The sequence below is a fragment of the Electrophorus electricus genome, chromosome 10 (assembly GCF_041902795.1).
Source record: "Electrophorus electricus isolate QZ-2024a chromosome 10, ASM4190279v1, whole genome shotgun sequence".
NCBI lineage: Eukaryota > Metazoa > Chordata > Actinopteri > Gymnotiformes > Gymnotidae > Electrophorus > Electrophorus electricus.
Genome location: NC_137506.1, coordinates 17893236 through 17911567, shown reverse-complemented (window position 1 = coordinate 17911567; position 18332 = coordinate 17893236). Strand labels below are relative to the sequence as shown.

Here is an 18332-nt window from a genome sequence, read left to right as displayed (position 1 = left end):
CCACCTGCAGGACAGTTTAGGAGGGAACAGCCGGACTGCCATGGTGGCCACAGTGAGTCCAGCTGCCGATAACTACGACGAGACCCTCTCAACGCTGCGCTATGCCGACCGGGCGAAGAGCATCGTCAACCACGCTGTGGTGAACGAGGACCCCAATGCCAGGATCATTCGAGAGCTGAGAGAGGAGGTGGAGAAGCTCCGTGAGCAGCTCACGCAAGCTGAGGTACGCCTTGACCAAGCATTCCTCACTCAGTTTCAGACGGGAGGGGTTTTCCTCTCAGCTAATACCAGTCCAGCAATTCCTTGCAAATACCAACAAATCTGGTCACTGGGCTGGTGTGCCATATCTGTGGCCGACTGTTGGGAAGTCTCTAGAATGTTCTCCCCCATTCACACGACTTATTCGTTCATTTGGCTTGCTGGTGCTTTTTCTAGAACATTCCTAAGATGTCTTGGCTCTCCATTTTAACAGACTGGTGTTTATTGGAGAAAGTTAGGTCACTGAGACCTTGCAAGGGGGTTCTGAGCTTTTCTGTTTTCCCCAGTCCATGAAGGCTCCCGAGCTGAAGGAGAGGCTGGAAGAGTCTGAGAAGTTGATCCAGGAGATGACAGTCACTTGGGAGGAGAAGCTCAGGAAGACTGAAGAGGTTGCACAGGTAGCTAATTCGCACCTGAATGATGCGAGACCTTCAGCTTTAACGGAAACCCTGTGTTTATAAATATGGAGGTGAGAGCCCTGATACGATTCTCTCTTATTCTGCTCAGGAAAGGCAGAAGCAGCTGGAGAGTTTGGGCATCTCACTGCAGTCTTCAGGGATCCGTGTGGGAGAAGATAAATGTTTCTTAGTCAACCTCAATGCTGACCCCGCCCTCAACGAGCTACTGGTGTACTACTTAAAGGTACGCCACTGCCATTTTAGTCTTGAACATCAGGCAACAGGCAGGTGACAGAACAGCTCCTCCATGTAATATCTGCAAAATGACCCTAAAATCCTACATTTGTCCCAATAGTACAAGTGTAGTCTTTTATGTCTTAATACCTGTATGGATCACTTCTTTGTAGTACAAGTTCCCTTAAATTGCTGCATCTGAAAGGTGTACACAGGTGGGTGTAGGCTGTAGGTGATGGCGGTGTGGTTGTTTTGCAGGAACACACTAAGGTGGGTTCAGCAGACTCGCAGGACATTCAGCTGTGTGGGATGGGCATTCAGGCAGAGCACTGTGTGATCAACATCACCCCCGAGGGAGCGGTTTTCCTCAATCCCTACAGGAACTCCAGGTGATTCACAGTTTGCTCAGTAGCATCACTGCTGCATTCAATGAAACAATGTCGCAGTGTCTTTAAGTTCAGAACCACTATAGCTGAAAGTGCTGAAGTATGTATGTAAAACTGACTAATCTTTTCCAGCTCTTGTGGCTAGTCTTCCGGCTGTTTTAAGATACTAAAAATGTCACTTGAGAAATATGGTCTAAAGCCTTTAAATCTAAAGACTGTGCAGATTTGCAACATAGAAAGTCTTTTACAAAAACAATTAAAAAAAAAATGCTTTTATAACCCGACTGTTCATAATTCCCTTTCGATGTTTGTTCTGCCGACACCATTGTGATGCAAGCTGCTATCGTGTTGTTGCAGGACGTGTGTAAACGGCTCTCCGGTCACCAGTCAGCAGCAGCTGCAACACGGTGACCGCATCCTGTGGGGCAACAACCACTTCTTCAGGTCAGTCCCATTAGCAGAAAGGGATTTCCTATGGAGGGAAATCAGACCAAGCTATGTTTAACCACACGAACCAAGCGAAGGTTAGCCAAGGTCAAGCTCGTCAAAGGAGCTTTTGCTGTTATTAGCCACTTGCACACGCAGTAACGATGGCCCCCCTGCAGGATAAACCTCCCAAAGCGGCGGCCTCGGCCCGAGGATGTGGAGGGAGAAGTGGGGAACATGAAGAACAGCAGCAGTAGCGAGCAGCTGGATGCAGACGGGGACACGGCCAGCGAAGTGTCCAGCGAGGTCAGCTTCAGCTACGAGTTCGCACAGACTGAGGTCATGATGAAGGCCCTGGGGAGCAATGGTGAGTCCAGAGAAAGGAACAGCTGTGGCTGTCTTGGAAACGGTGGGGGAACATTCAGTGCAGTCGGTGTTCAGGGCACTGCAATGTGGCAGTTACTTTGAAACACACCTGAAAATTTGAAGCATTCTAATGTTGCGCTTCTCGGATGTTTTATGATGTAAACGCGGGGCTTTTTATTTTCTCTTGCTGTCTCTCGTTCTGTCTCTCCTGTCCCCCACAGACCCCATGCAGGCCGTGCTGCAGAGCCTGGAGCGGCAGCATGAGGAGGAGAAGCGCTCGGCTCTGGAGCGCCAGCGGCAGATGTACGAGCAGGAGCTGCAGCAGCTACGCCGGCGCCTCACGCCGGACAGGCTGAGTGGTCAGGCCCAGCACCACCGCAGCATGGAGAGGCTCAGCGTGGGCAGCCTGGCCTCCTCCCCAAGCACGCACAGTCGTCTGCGCCAGTGGAGCGAGGAGAGGTCCGAGCCAAGCACTCCCTGGAGCACGCTGGAACTGCCTCACAGTACATTATAAACGCGTTTCTGCAGAGTGTTTCATTTTCCGCAGGGCAGTTTTAGAGCAGGTTCAATTTTTAGGAGTCTTGCTTAGAACTGGAGACAAATTACTGGCGCTTATTGCTACTGAGGTCTGTTGATGGTGATCCCAGTCCGATCTGACACAGATGAAGTGGAGCCCAGACGCACTGAGAGGGGAGCTGGTGTTGGCTGTGGTACTTGTGCTCCTGCGTTTGTTAATGGAATTGCCCCGCTGCCTTGTAACTTGTGTTCCAGGGAGGCAGTGCTAACACGCAGTTTGCGGAAGCTTCGGGAGCAGATTGTGAAGGCCAATCTGCTGGTGCAAGAGGCCAACTTCATCGCGGAAGACCTGGACAAGAAGACTGAGTACAAGGTCACTCTCCAGATCCCTGCTGCCAACCTCAACGCCAACAGGAAGGTAACGGCCCTCTTATCTGAGCAACATACACAGACTGTTGAATCCTGTACTGGCCAGTGGGATAAGATCATATTTAATACGATGTCCTGGACCTCAACCATGACATCAGACAAAGAGGAGGAAGTGTTGTCTTCAAATGGTCATACAGAGGCTCACAAGGTTAAACACCACCACCTCTACCTGCAGCGGGATGCTGTGCTGAGTGAACCTGCGATTCAGGTGAGGCGAAAGGGGAAGGGCAAGCAGATCTGGGCACTGGAGAAGATGGAGAACAGGCTGGTGGACATGAGGGAGCTCTATCAGGAGTGGAAGGACTGCGAGGAAGACAACCCTGTGAGTGATGACCACAACCCCCTCACGGCCTCTAGGGGACTATTGCCCCCAACATTCCGAGTGAACCCCCCCCCCCTTTTACCTCACAGGTCATTCGTTCATACTTTAAGAGATCAGACCCCTTCTTTGATGAGCAAGTCAACCACAGTCTGATCGGAGTGGCTAATGTCTTCCTCTCCTGCCTGTTCTATGACGTGAAGCTGCAGTATGCTGTGCCCATCATCAATCAGAAAGGCGAGGTATGATGAATTAACTCTGTTTGTAGGAATTACCATTCTGTTTCCGGAAGTCACCGGCCGTCATTGGAAATAAATGACGTCTGGCCACTGTGTTGCGTCGCGCTACTGCTGGTGTGAATGCAGAGTAAAGGTGTGCAGACTTGGTTGTGTGAGCAGCACTGAGCCAATTAGCTGAGGCCGTCGAGCTGTGCGTCTCAGGTGGCAGGGCGGCTGCATGTGGAGGTGGTGCGTGTAGGCGGAGGGGTGGAGGACGGAATGGCTGGGGAAGAGGACACTGACAGCAACCCCGACGTGGAGGCGCAGGAGCGCAAACTCGTCTGCATGGTAACATGGTTGTCTGATACTACAGATATCATTCTTGTTTCAGGTGCTCGCTATGAATAAGCCCCCACTTGGTGGTTCATGACCTCCTATTTTCTCTCTAATAGATTAAGATCCTGCAGGCTACAGGTCTTCCCCAGTATCTGTCCAACTTTGTGTTCTGCCAGTACTCTTTCTGGGATCAGAGTGAGCCCATCATTGTTGCTCCGGAGGTGGACCCCTCTGCCTCCTCTCCCAGCAGCAAAGACCCCCACTGCATGGTGGTTTTTGACAGCTGTAAGGTGAGAGCCAGAGAACCAGTTGGGCAGTTGTTGCTTTGCTGTTCTGACAATCGGCAACAAGCCCAGAAAGGAAACAGGACTCCAATCACCAGTTGGACCTTTTTAAACAATGGTTCTTTCTTTTCTTTATTGCCTTCTTGATCTGACACTACCACAAAAAGGAAATGAGCAGCCAGGCCAGTAATCATATAATGTGTGTGGTTTTCTGAGTTTTCTATATCTTGTTTGTGTGGTAGGAGCTGGCGGTGTCTGTGACTGAGGATTTCATAGAGTATCTCACCGATGGCGCGTTGGCTATAGAAGTGTATGGCCACAGGCAGGCTGATCCAGGCAGGAACCCTGCCCTGTGGGACCTCAGTATCATTCAGGCCAAGACTCGCACCCTGCGCGACAGGTGAGTAACAAAGAACAGTACCTGTCTCTTCTCTCCAGAGTGCACTTCCTCTAATACTACACAAGCAGCCCCAACAGTATCGTCTTGGCTAAGTTTACTGTCTGCTGTGATCGTATTTCTTGTTGCATGACTCTTATTCTGTGGGATGGGTGCCATGGGTTTTGTTAAACCTTTAGGTGTATACAATACGGTGCTGTATAATAAAATACATTGCAACTGTATATTACAATACATTGTACTAATCCCCATTCAGAGAATTTGTATACAGGCCCCGGTGTATGGTCTGCTCTGAGGCACTGTTTAAGTCTTGGTGTCTGCGTGTGACTATCCACATGCTTCATTTACCCTCTCTGCAGGTGGAGTGAGGTGACAAGAAAGATAGAGATGTGGGTGCAGATCTTGGAGCTAAATGAGAATGGAGAGTACATGCCTGTGGAGGTGGTGCCAGCAGCAGATGTTCGCACAGGAGGCATTTTCCAGCTTAAACAGGTAAGTAACTTTATCTGGGAATAGTACCAAAGCCTGGATTCATCTGCAGTGTGGGTTTAGGACCTGTGTGGAATGGTACACAAGTGACAAGTGGCATGCATCAGGGCTTAAGGGAGGTGTGTGTGTGTTTGCAGGGTCAGTCTCGGCGTATACAGGTGGATGTACGTTCGGTGCAGGACTCGGGCACTATGCCTCTTATAGCTGAGATCATCCTGGGAGTGTCCATCGGGTGTGTGGAGATCAGACAAGCTCGCCCAACTAAAGCCAGCGGCTCACACAAGGTGGAAAATACACATTTACTCATAGTTTAAAGAAATGAATGTCAGTTTAAAGAAATGCATTTGTTTAAAACTGCATAATGACATGCTTTCTTATTCTGTAGTTGGAAGGAGATGAAATGGACAGCTATCAGGTGAGTTTTCCTGCAGTATGCCTCTCTTATCCAGCACACATGGTGAGCTTTCTCCAGAGCTGTATTCATTAGCTGGTGCTTATCATGACAGGAGCGTGACTTGGAGCGACTGAGGGCACAGTGGCTGGCTGCTCTTACTAAGAGACAGGAGTACCTGGACGAGCATCTGCAGTCCCTGGTTGGCAAAACGGGTATAGTGTACAGTAATCCTTACCACATTCACCTGCTCAGTCTTCTCCTCCACATGGGTTAAGTCTGGTCTTGACCTAAATCAAAATATCAATGGAGTTTCACCATCAAAAGTCCTTTTAAGTCCAATGAGGCTGTTGGCTTAACTTGCTTGAGGATTCTGCTCTTTAGATTTTGAATAAACTTAGGTTCACCACAAGGTGAAGTCAATCAAGCTGTTAAGCATTTATTTATTAATTTTTTTTTAAAGGCAGTAACTAAGGCTTCCTGTGCCACTCCCACGCTTTATGCTTCTGTGTTAATCATATTCTGAACATGGTACTACATCGGTATTCGACGTTTGCTGGCTAAGATAGCATCTTCATAGACAGTGATGTTTTACTAATAATGCCAAAACGCCTTCTTCAGAATGCTGAGAACGGCCAGACTTCTATAGGCCAGCCCCTGTAATAAATATCATTTTCATTTTGCTAATAGACTTACTTTACAGAACCCATAAGCACGTGCACAGCAGACCTGCAGCCATGCAAACGAGCACAATATATCACTTTAGCATCATTGCAATGTGTACATGCACAGTAGTCATGTCACAGGATGTGTGATGTCAAGTAAAGGAAATTAAACATGCTACATGCTAAAACGTTTATTGCTGCTTGATTACAAAAGGAAAACTTGGATGATTTTCATGTTCTATGACTAATCTACAAGAAAGGTCTAATGTTAATAATGCTAGGGAGTGACATGCAGTGGTAGCTTAGTGGTTAAGGTACTTGATTTGTAATAGGAAGGTTGCTGGTTCAAGCCCCACCACTGCCAAGTTTCCCCTGTTGGGCCCCTGAGCAAGACCCTTAATCCTCAAGTTGTACTCAGTTATAATTGTATCGGGTTTTTTTGGATAAAAGCATCAGCTAAATGCCATAAATGTAAATGTGACATGCAGGCTCAGTGAACCACGATTCGCGCTCCTTCTTGATCAGTTTTTCAAACAACCAGGCAGCACTCCCCTGAAAATGAACCAAAAACAAGAGAGAACCACTAAAAAGGAAGGTTTGCTTGGAACAATAAAGGCAACATCAATTGTATGGCATTATTTTGGCTACAGGGAGAATGGTGACCAAAAACAGGTACTTAGTTGAAAGTGCCTTGTAACTTTAGTTACCACAACAGGAGACAACATGGCTAATTGATTTAAAGGCCCTGCACAGTTGCTTTTTAAAATCTGTTAAAAATACATAGTTCTGCAAAGAATGTAATTTATATTCTAGTTACCCTCTATTTTATTCCCCCTAAAATTACATTAAACTGAGTGTTTTGAATTGTCTTTTTTCCCCTGTTGACATTTACCATTCTGCTATGTGGGTGTGGACCCCAGCGGATTGATTGACGGATTCAGCGTCAAACACAACAACCCAGTTATTCAGTATGGCGCAGGCTCGAAGTAGAATCTCATCAATGTCACTTTACTTGCAGGAACTTGAAGAGGTGAACGGCTGGTAGACATTTCAGTTTACAGCGCAATCCTTGCTATTTAAACAGAGGCTAATCAAATTCTCTGGTTAAATTAGATGACGCCACAGTTCATATTTAGAGTGGTATAAATCTGTGAATTTCTTGCATATTGATCACTTTTATATTAAAGCTATTGGCAAATGTTGGCTAACCTTATACATGGCGGGAGCTAAACGTGGAAGTCGCTTTCAGCTGGAGTCTGAATTGGGCCCAATTTTCAAATTAATTGACAGTAATATGCCATCTGCAAATTCTTGTATTTGCTGTCACTTCAACCCCAGCAAGAAATTTGAGTCCTGATTTGGTCTCGTTTATTGGAATAAAATGTTAAAAGTAACCTTTCTCCAGCTTGCATCCAAAAACTGAACATTTGTATGCATGTGCAATCTGTTACTCGAGTAGAGCGATGTGAAGTAGGGGAGGGTCAGTTGATTTCAGATTTCATGAATATGCAATATAAAGTAGTTTACGATTGGCTGTAGTCAGTTAGTGCCACCTATGATGCCAAAGATACACATAGTAAAGTGTCATTCCTAAAAGGTAGTTAGGGGGCAGTATACAAAAAAGGAAAAGTTTAGGTTGTTTAATACACTTTGCAGTGGCAGATCATAGTTCTGCTTTAGTTGAACATTTAAGATGAGCACCTACTTCCTGGCAATGGTTACATTTTGAGTAAGGAGGAGAAATGCTGTGCAGGGTCTTTAATCATTTAAATCAGCACCACAGCTCTGTATGACAAAGTGCAAAGCCAGATCTGAATGCCATCCGAAGCATAACCTGTATGAGAGCGGTTCCAAACGGAAGGGGGAAATCACTGAGGCAACAACACACAACCTTGTCAAAGATGTGGTACTAATTAAGTGTTCCAAAGAGGGTTTATAAACATGATCTGGTTACTTAATAAGCAGCATGTAATACCATCGCGAACCTGTTTTTCTCAGCTTGCCATCCTAGAGCTGTATGAGAAATGCAAGGCACGAAGTGTAACAGAGCCGTCACAAGTGGAATATTACGCAGCTACACCTGCCGGACAACATGCATTATTAATATCGTGACATGTTAGATCACTGACTTTAGACTGGATTGATGCAAGAGTTTGAATACAACGGTGTCAGGGCGAGTCAACCAGTGTATTAAGCTACCTAAAATGCCATTTTTCATCTTTATGATTAGTTCCGCTATCGGATGCGTCTTATAGTAACCAAGAATATGTAATGTGGCCATTATGAATCTATATAGGTTGATAAAATGTTACTGTATTTATTAAATGCTTTTATATTATTGTGTCCACTTTTGTTACCCCTGCTCTGAAGGGTTTGCAGGGCATGATTCCTTACAGATACTGAACATCTCCTTTACCCATCTCCATGCAATATGCCTAGTTACAGATGCACTGTAATTATTGTTGGCAAGATGATTGGCATGTCCTTTAGCCAATTACCAGCTGTTTGTAAGCACCACTTGCTGACAATTCTCATGTCGGAACTGAAGCTGAAAATGGTTGAGATTAATGCAAGCGGAAAAAACACGCTCGCCAATACCTCAGGGTTATCAGATATTCTATTACCATTCCCACAGGAGTACTGTAGAGCTCATCTCCATTCTGCGTGTCACCATGGGAAAAGTTAGCGTTGTGCTTGGAGAGCATGTGAAATGACAAGCACCACAAAGTTGTCCAGGCTTGCAGCAAGCAACAATCTGCTTCTGGTGTAAAATGGGCTTTACAGTGTAATTGTCCCATTATTTACGTTGTTTTCAGCTTATAAATCATGCATGTCTTCAATAGGCTTACTGCTGTTTGTAAGAGATGAATATTCTGGTATTTTCCAAACATCATTTTAGGGCAGCCAGCTGTTAAAATATGGGAAACCTTTAACAATTCAGACAGTTTTGTCACATTATGCTGCATATTGGACTTCAGTATGTTTGCTGTGGTGAAACGAAGGAAAGTGCATGCAATATGTCTTCTGTTAATCATTAGCAGGGTTGAGGCCTTAGTAATGTAAATAACACAGAAGGCTGCAATATGTAATGGAGGCCTTTAACAAGACACACACACACACACAAAACGTGCTGCGAGCATCTTGACCGATCTTGTACGTTTCAGTGTCCTGTCTTAAAGGTGCAGAATTAATATACTGAATATACTGGGCTTGTCCATGTTCTGGAGCCATAATGAATTGTCTTCTCCTGATCTTTCTGATCAGATAAGTCGGAGGATGACGTGGAGCGCGAGGCTCAGCTGCTGGAGTGCCGACTCACTCTCACTGAGGAGAGGAATGCAGTAATGGTGCCCTCTGCTGGTAGTGGCATCCCAGGAGCTCCTGCCGAATGGTGAGACATTAATGACTTACCAGTACAATGCCCATAGGGTTAGTGCTTAATGTATTTTTGTTGTTAGTTGCCTGTTATTTCTTCTTCAGTTTAATTTTTATTTATTTAATATCTTCAGTACTGGAGAGCATGTTGATATTTTGCCTCGTCTTGGTAGGGTACCGGTGCCTGGGATGGAAACTCACATTCCAGTCCTCTTCCTTGACCTGAGTGGTATGTTCACTCATATGCTCTAATATAAGACAAGTATAGGCTGCTGTTTAAATGTGTAATCTATCTCTCTCTGTCTCTCTCAGCTGATGATTTTAGCTCTCAGGAAAATCTGGAGACCCCAGAAGCTGGTGGGTGGGATGCTTCTCTCACCTGTGAGGATGATGACGACTACTTTGACCTGCAGATTGTCAGACACTACGATGGCGAGGTGAACACATGTCCAATCTTAATCACACCGGCTGGATGCCTCCACATCACACCAACGTCTCTTACCTGATCTCACTAGCACAGCAATGGAAACGTTAACCCTGAAAGTTGCTGTCGGTTCCTCAGGTGAAGGCGGAGGCATCCTGGGACTCTACGGTCCACGATTGCCCTCAGCTGAGTCGAGGAGGTGCCCAAGATCAGAGGGTCTACCTGATCGTGCGAACCATGGTGCAGCTCAGCCACCCGGCAGAGATGCAGCTGGTATTGCGCAAGCGCATCTGCGTGAATATCGCTGGCCGACAGGTGAGCACTGGCCGCACATCTTATTATGGACCCATGGCTATATGGGGTATGTGAGTATTTTATGCACACGTATAGAAACGTATCCCCACTTGCCTCCATCTTATTGTTGAAAACATTTGCTTCTTGTCTGACAGAACAGAGATGTAACATGGAGTCTGGTGACTTTCTGGATATATTTCTGTGATGCATTTTCAGGGTTTTGCCCAAAACTTCCTAAGGAGAATGTCCACGCGTACCATGTCTCTCCCTGGCTGTGGGGTGACCTTTGAGGTTGTGTCCAATATCCCAGGGGTAAGCATGTTTCAGATGACCTTTTAAAGCCATACATGGGATTAAATCCCTGAAACGCACATTAATCTTATGGGGACCCTCTGCTCTGTGCATTGTTTTCTCTGATCAACATCCTAGCCTCATCAGACAATTCTGGAGCCCATCATGAGTGGGTCAAAATGCGGTGTGTCAAATGTCAAAAGTGTGTAGACAGCAGAGAAAACAATTTTCATAGCTTGCGGGGTTTCCAAAACAACTTCATAATGGGTCTGTAATGCTGGATTTGTCATGTAGTGGTTACTTTAGTCAGATGTGTAGCAGGCCTTTGTTACATAGAGTCAATTTCTTGGGCGTGATCTGAAGACCTGTTGTGGGTGCCCTGTGCTTCCTCAGAGAGGGCTGGGGATTCCCCAGGGATTAGTGAGTGATAATCCCGGAATCATTTCACCATCAGGATGCTCAGACGTCGGAGGACAGGGAGATGCTAGCTCGCATGGCTGCCAGCACCGAGGACCCCAAGTCCTCAGATAACGAGGCAGCCATAGAGAAATATCTGCGCAGCGTTCTGGCCGTGGAGAACATCCTCACCCTGGACCGCCTGCGGCAGGTAAACCCCGCACATCTTACGCTTGCACAGCTGGCTCTGTGTTAATTATTCAATTTAACAGAAATAAGTGAAGCTGACTACAGATTTGTGATGGAAAGGTCCAGCATGTGCTCTGATGTGTGTGCAGGAAGTGGCAGTGAAGGAGCACCTGGCAGGCAAAGCAAAGGGGAGCAGGCGGAGTCTGAGCTCTCCCAGTGTGCACAGAGTAGGCACACACTCCTAACACTCCTAGAGACCTTTATAGGCAGTGCTTTTAAGTCAAGCTTGCTCATAACACCAAATATATCTCAGCTGTAAGTTTGAAATATATATAACAATGCATTTCTTTGAAAACTTTTAATTACTATTTTCAGTGTCCAAGGCAACTTGGTTCTGAGACCCCTCTGCGCATGCATATATATATATATATATCACACACACACTTCACAGATCCATACACACTACACCCACATACACATTTATTTACACAGAGAGGGAGGTCCACACTTGGCTGCAGACTTTTATACTGTTTTGTATGCGTCTGTCGCCTCCAGTTATCCGGGAGCAGACAGGATCTGTCTCTAAATTCAGGCCTGGAGGACAACAAGGTAGGAGTTCTGTGTGGAATTCGTAAACAGCGTTTTAAAGGAGAACTCCATCTGCCCCCAAACTGACTTAACTCTAATGATCTTTCCTCCTTACTGAAGAATCAATGGGACAGTCAGCAGGACATCTCCATGATGGCTCCACAGTTAAGCCGCACACTGCCTCGTCCCTCCAGGGAGTCAACACCACCGCCGCCGCTGCCAGCACACACTCAGACCCTGGAACCAGAGCAAGGTAAACTCTCAGTCTTAGTGGCCACTTTATCTTTGGTGCAGAATCCCCCTCTGTATGGGCCAGCCTGTCTCTACACTCTGTCAGTCTCTACCAAACTGTCATCACATTTCGGTGTGTTTCTGACGGTTAAGCTGTAATGTGCTGGATCGATTTCAATTTTAAAATTCTTTCATTTTTTCCTTCAGATTTCTTACAGATTACATGGTGATCTGTAGAAATAAAAAATGTCTCAAAAAATGAATACATTTGATTGAAAGTTTGCATAAGGAATCGTGTTTTACAGGCTTTCTACACACATTGCCCTGTTTGTCGATTATGGCATTTACGTGTGCTCGCCTTCAACTTTCTTCCACCTTTCTCCGTCTACCTCCACCCTGCCCGTCCTTGTCCCTCCACTCTCCATCCCTGCGTTCCACCGTTGGTCTGTCCTCCCGTGGCCTTTCCCCACCCCTCCCTACAGGGATTTCAGGGCTTGCTGCTTCTTATCTCTCCCCAGTCAGGGCCCTGGTCCCCCAGATGCCCAAGCTGCTCAAGTCTCTGTTCCCTGCGCGCGAGGACAAGAAAGACCTGCGTCCCTCTCCTCACTCTCAGCAGGTGAACGCACTCTTCCCCACGCAAGAGCAGCAGCAGTGTGTGCAGACTGCTACTGTATTTCATGAAGTCGTTAAGAACTGAAGCCCTCCAATGATTTGTGTTGTATGGAGGAATGGCAGCTGTAAGAAGTACATACATATTCAGGAATAATTTCATAGCAGATCGAGAATATTGAGGTTTTATATATACCAGCAAATTGGCCAGTTAAGTCTCAGATACTTAAGTAATCTTCTGTGTTCCTGTTCCTATTGCTTCAATACAATAATTCCATATAAAGAATAATCTCTCCATGTAAAAACTATAGAATTGGCTAATACAGTCTATCGGTATTATCGTAGCTGTTGCTGCTGTTCTGGGATGATGAAGTAAAAGAAGGTTGCTCTAAGCTTTGTTTTTAAATTCAGACACTGAAAGGCTTTCTTCAGACATGTTACACTAAATGCTAAAGAACTTTTTAACATGCAGGCGTTCCAGTGAATTAGACAGAATAATTTCCTTGTAACTGAATTTGCAGTCTTAGTCTTTTCTCTGTTAAAATGATGCTGTACACAATGTTTTGACAACTGGTACAACATTCAAGTTTGTTCACTCCTACTTTAAACATACTGACTTTTGATCTGACATTATCTAAAACTAGCCATATCCCAAAGGAAGCCAATATGTATGAAGTTTAATTAAAACTGCAGTCTTTGTTAATTTACGATATTTAAAACTTTTTTAGACTCATTTTTGCTCTGCCTTATAGGCTATACCACGTATAATGCAAACAAGCAGCAGTCCTGATGAAAGCAGAGCTCGGGAAGAGCCAGTAAGTGGACCTCAACCTAAAAGCCCCGTCTCCATCTGAGTGAACGCCAAAGACATGTTTCCAATGATCCACTGAGGTGGCATGTCCTGCTTCTCATGCATGTCTCCTACCATGAGTGCCTTTTCTAGCAAGCTACTGGTGGTGTGAGGTAAGTTTGGTGATCAGAGGATGTTATTTAGCTGTGTACTTGCCTTCTCACAGATACTAATACTAGGGAAGAGCCCAGCCTCCGAGAAGCGTTCCAGTCTGGACACCATGACTTATTCCACACACGATTCTCATGACCTGGCCTTCAGCCCCATCAGCGAGGCTTCCAGTGGCTATTTCTCCACCAGCGTCTCCACGGCCACCTTATCTGATGTCTCTGCTGCCAGTAGGGACCTTTCCCCCAGCATGCACGTGGACCTGGCTAACCACGGCGCAGACATGGACCCGGCCAAACGTGCTGCGGGTGCAGATGTGGACCCGGCCCAACGCGGAGCAGACATCGACCCAGCCAAACATGGCGCGGGAGTGGGCACAGACTCGGCCGAGCGCAGTGCGGGAGCGGACAAGGCTGAGCGTGGAGCAGGTGTGTCCGGGTGTGAAGCACGAGCAGACGTGGACCAGGCCGAGCATGGTGTGGGAGAGGATGTGGACAAGGCTAAGTGCAGAGTGAACATGGACCTGGCCAAGAATGGAATGGGAGCGGACGTGGGCAAGGCTGAGTGTGAACTGGGAGCGGACACAAACAGACGGTCCTCAGACGGTCCTCCTGCAGAAGCTGAGCTGAAGCGTGACTCCGCTGATCTGCCTCAGAAGAAGCATCCTGAGCAGACCGTTCCTCTCAAAGACCCCCTGGCTGCGCCTAGGAACGGGGTCACCCCCTCTTGTTCCGAAGTAAAACTGACATCCATTCCTCCCTTAGTACCTAAAGCTGCTATTGATAACCCTTTCTCCCTCCAGAGGGTCAAAACCTCAGAGCTGAAGTCCTTCAATCGCATTCTGCGTAAGGATGAGGAGACGCGAGGAGCAAAAGTGACTGCTGGACATGCTCAGAAGGCAGAGCCCATAGAGAAACTGGGCAGCGTATCTAACAAGGATGTGAGCAAGGAGCCCAGCCTCCCTGCCTGGCTGAGAGTAGGGGAGACTGTCTTGGTGGCCAACAGTAAATGTGGCACTGTGCGCTACGTCGGACACACCGACTTCTCAGATGGCGTGTGGGTTGGGGTAGAGCTCAACACTCCTGCAGGTCAGTTGCAATGATTCTCTACCCCCGCCCCCCGTGGTTTACTTTGTCTCTGTGTTTATTAAATGTTTTTCATTCTCACTGGTCAAGCTTTTGAATTCACAAAGCATCTGATATTTTTGTTCTTTGTTGGGTGGTGGTTTTTGTTGCTTATTTGTTTTGTCTTCCTACCAGGAAAGAACGATGGCTCAGTAGCAGGTCGTCAGTACTTCAACTGTAAGCCCAATTATGGCATGCTGGTGCGTCCAGATCGCGTGAGTCAGAGAGAGGGATCCAAACAGCCTAGGGAGCAGCAGCACAGCGGTGAGCTCCCTCTGCCGACCAGACTCCCCCAGGACAGAGGGGTTTCGGCCACGGCCGTTCAGAAAGGAGAGAACGGCAAGTCCTGGAGCAGCTAAGCAACATCATCCCAGTCCAGGGGAAGTCTCTGCTGAGGAGGGTCCTCTGTCCCGTGTCTGCTCACATTCCAGTCCTGGAGCTCAGTTCTGCGAGGAGGTGTCCCATTTCTCTCCTGCACTCTTCAGAGGCGCAGCACCAACTCAAGTGCACTCACGGTGTGGAGGAACCAGTAAAGGAACCGAATATTGAACACACTGCGCAGATGGGTCGCCTGTAGATAGAAGACCTCTAATCAAGTTCTGCGCACTCTGACCCAATAAGGTTTCCTTTTCTTTGGAGTCCATCGTTCTTGTCCTGCCCTGATTCTATCAAGACTCCTTTTGTAGGCTCATGTTTTTAGGTGATTATGCATGATCTTCACTGTTTGGTCAAAAAAAAAAAAAAACAGTAGTAGTAATAATGTGCTGAGTTTCCAGAACGTGCCTTGGTAAATCGGGTTTTATTTTCCTATATTGGTGTAGACATTCTCCATTCCTACATAACACTAGTGAGAATGCCTTTGTCATTGCCAGGTTACCTCAGGGATTGGTCAGAGATATTGGTGCTGCTTATTGGAAGTGTGGAATGGGATTTGCACCCTGAGGTGTCACTACCATGGTTTCATGCATGTAGTATAATTATTCCATTCATGAAAGTGGTTGGTTTTGTTCTTGTTTTGTCAGTATGCAAAGTTAAGGTGGATGTGTATGTGGGACCAGAAAGTTACTGCTATATTGGTGGGAAGTGCTATAATTAGTGGATCAGTGAGAGGAGAAAAGATGGAATTTTAGAATGGCTTTGGCAGAATGCATGTTGAGTTGTCAGGGATGTTGTGTTGGGACCCTGAGTATATGATTAAAGTCTGAGCAAGTGTTACTGCTGCACAGGCTATTACAGGTAACTGGAACACTGAGTACTTTGTCATGGAGGTAATTTTTAACAAGATTACGGTGTGAAACCCTAGATTGCAGACTAGCTTGGCTCTGCATTCTTGCAATGGTTTTGAAGCTGCCTTGGAATTCGACCTGTTTTAAAGGTACATTTGTAACGGTGATAGCCATGTGGTTTGGGTTGGCACATATCAGCTGAAGGTATTCTGAAGGTCTGCAGTTGGTATAAACTGTAGCTAATGAACGGTTACTGGCAAGTGGCATACACCAGTGGGGCAATTCTACTGAAGGGGAGTCTTCCATAGTCTTTCTATTCCAATATATCAATGTGGCAAGGACGCTAGCTACATAAGAGTGCATGGACCAATTCCTGGTAAAACCTAAAGCTACATTTCAGTTGTTTGCACTGAGCAAATAAGTTAAATGAAAGTAATTCCTTGCAATATAGTCAGCATTTTGCAGCACTGTGCAATTGATGTGCATAATTTGATTTATATGAAGGAGTGGGCTTCTGCATGATTTGCTAATGTTTTTGCGTCAGAGCGGACAAGAAAGATGGGTTATACCATAGTCACTTTTATCCTTAGATTTATCATGCGATTTCTTAAAACTAATGCAATGTAAAAAGATCAAAATCTATTTTATTGATATTAGGTAGGTAGAATTTCGTAAAATTAAAAAAACCTTGAATTGCACATTTGATTTTATATTATATACATGCCCACCCAGTGGGTAGTTCTAATCTAACCATGGAGCTCTGCATTTTGTAAGTTTTGGTGCTGAAGTAATAAGCCATTGCATTCACCATTTTAGCTGACAATACTTCTTCTTTTTTTTTCCCCCTCCATGAAAGGATAACATTCTAAAAAGTACTATTTATTGTTCTGAGTTTTCATTTCATAATCCCAGTCTTCTATTAAAAGAACTGTCATTTTGTTCTATAAAAGTTTTAGTGAGAGAGTGCGTGTGTGCATGTGTGCACGTAAGTGTGTGTGCGTGTGTTTTTCATTAGACATTGCTTCTTCCTTTTATTGCACAAAGATGCTTCTAAAGCTAGCCTCCATCCTGAAGTGCATCTTAATTTGTGCATCAAGAAATACAAACATGCGCACAAGTAGCATCACCTAACTGCTGCTTCCATTAGACTGGTGTGTGCAGAAGTCGGTCAAGGGAGACAAACTATTCTTAAAGATGATTTGCAAATTCTGGCTCTCATCCATGGCTCTCACTGTACACTGGGGACATTTTGGGATCATTAGCCGTCTAACCCAACTTTTACTCTATGCGATGCGGCTATCTTTGGGAATACGGACAGTCATCTTGAAGGCTGGCTACACAAGCGTCAAAGGTTCAAGGCCTCCCTGAATTTTACAGACTATTTTGAGAAAGGGAAGGAAACCTTAGTCATAGACCTTGAGGGTTTTCACTCCCCTTATAGGAACACCATTGACCAGGATGGGTCTTACTAAGGCAATATACTATATTTTGCTGGCCTAACTTGTTTTAGGTTTTCAAGTGCAATTTACCACTTATTGTCTTTTTTTTTTTTTTTTACCGATTTACTCTTACCCAGTGATCACGCTTCACAACCATGCATCGATTCAAGGGCTCACTTCATATTTAGAATGTGTGTTGATTGACAGAGCAATGATCATAAGTTGTGGAGCTATTGATATTTCTATGTGGCCTGCAAGATTTCTCGACGCGATGCAGACCCAGAGAAATATTAAACTGACCATAAAGTGGCCTTTTGGCTCCAGCCCATCTGGTTCGAAGACGGCTGGCTTGCTACCAACACTGATCAAAGTGCTCTCCATTTCATAAATCGGCCCCACGGGGACTGCAGTGGAGAGAGCACGGCAGCAGAGCAAGGCAGGGTTGGGCTGACTCTGTTTACACAGATGTGTGACGACGCTCCTCGCAGAGATCCACTGCCCTGGCTCGCCGTCTGGCAGGCTCTTCTACGGTGCTGTTGGGTTCTGACACTGCGCTGTGCCTCATCTTGGGAGTTAAGTGATTATTCTCATAAATCATCTCCTCGTTTGTTGATTGCGATTGTGTGGGTGTTTGTGTGAGTACACGTTCCTGTGTCTGTATATAGATGCATTTGGAAACATTCTGAAAGTTTGGGATTAATTTAATTATTTGTAATCTATGCTGATATCCAAAGAATAATCATGTATAATTCATTTATAATTTCTTTTATATTGACTGTGCAACTGTCCCTGTAAAGGAAAAATAAAAAGTGAACTTATTTACCAGTACTGTGCCTGGCCATCATTCCTTTTTCAAGGCAACAGTGTTTTAGAAAACGGATAGTGTGCCGTTTACAAATGACATTATTAATCATTCTTTATCCTCTATAAACATTTACCAAAAATGGAATTTATGAAACCAACATAGTCTGCTGCCCAAAAAAAAAGCACTAAATTCGGGTGTAGGGGAAGCATAATTGAAACTGATTAACTGTTTGCAGCAGAGTAGTTTTGGTTCTGCTTAAGATACTCTCTGG

At 45.6% G+C, this 18332-nt stretch overlaps 1 protein-coding gene across 4 annotated transcripts in view; it reads left to right on the top strand.

The window, feature by feature from the left end:
• kif13ba (kinesin family member 13Ba) overlaps positions 1–18084 on the top strand; it is a 33958-nt gene extending 15874 nt beyond the window's left edge. For 2 of the 4 annotated variants that reach the window (XM_027001444.3, XM_081721611.1), the window contains 30 exons: positions 11–223; positions 546–656; positions 766–900; positions 1149–1279; positions 1634–1720; positions 1882–2069; positions 2290–2527; positions 2840–3002; positions 3189–3335; positions 3425–3574; positions 3773–3898; positions 4003–4176; positions 4413–4570; positions 4927–5059; positions 5194–5340; positions 5442–5471; positions 5563–5662; positions 9377–9503; positions 9661–9716; positions 9800–9924; positions 10050–10226; positions 10422–10517; positions 10951–11103; positions 11231–11308; positions 11637–11690; positions 11790–11922; positions 12383–12516; positions 13262–13324; positions 13526–14555; positions 14727–18084. In XM_027001444.3, coding sequence (XP_026857245.2) covers positions 11–223; positions 546–656; positions 766–900; positions 1149–1279; positions 1634–1720; positions 1882–2069; positions 2290–2527; positions 2840–3002; positions 3189–3335; positions 3425–3574; positions 3773–3898; positions 4003–4176; positions 4413–4570; positions 4927–5059; positions 5194–5340; positions 5442–5471; positions 5563–5662; positions 9377–9503; positions 9661–9716; positions 9800–9924; positions 10050–10226; positions 10422–10517; positions 10951–11103; positions 11231–11308; positions 11637–11690; positions 11790–11922; positions 12383–12516; positions 13262–13324; positions 13526–14555; positions 14727–14950 — 4881 coding nt within the window. In that variant the 3' untranslated portion in view covers positions 14951–18084. The remainder of the gene's footprint in view (positions 1–10; positions 224–545; positions 657–765; positions 901–1148; positions 1280–1633; positions 1721–1881; positions 2070–2289; positions 2528–2839; positions 3003–3188; positions 3336–3424; positions 3575–3772; positions 3899–4002; positions 4177–4412; positions 4571–4926; positions 5060–5193; positions 5341–5441; positions 5472–5562; positions 5663–9376; positions 9504–9660; positions 9717–9799; positions 9925–10049; positions 10227–10421; positions 10518–10950; positions 11104–11230; positions 11309–11636; positions 11691–11789; positions 11923–12382; positions 12517–13261; positions 13325–13525; positions 14556–14726) is intronic. The other 2 variants (XR_014125568.1, XM_027001445.3) reach the window with 2 other exon arrangements.
• Positions 18085–18332: the final 248 nt, after the last annotated feature.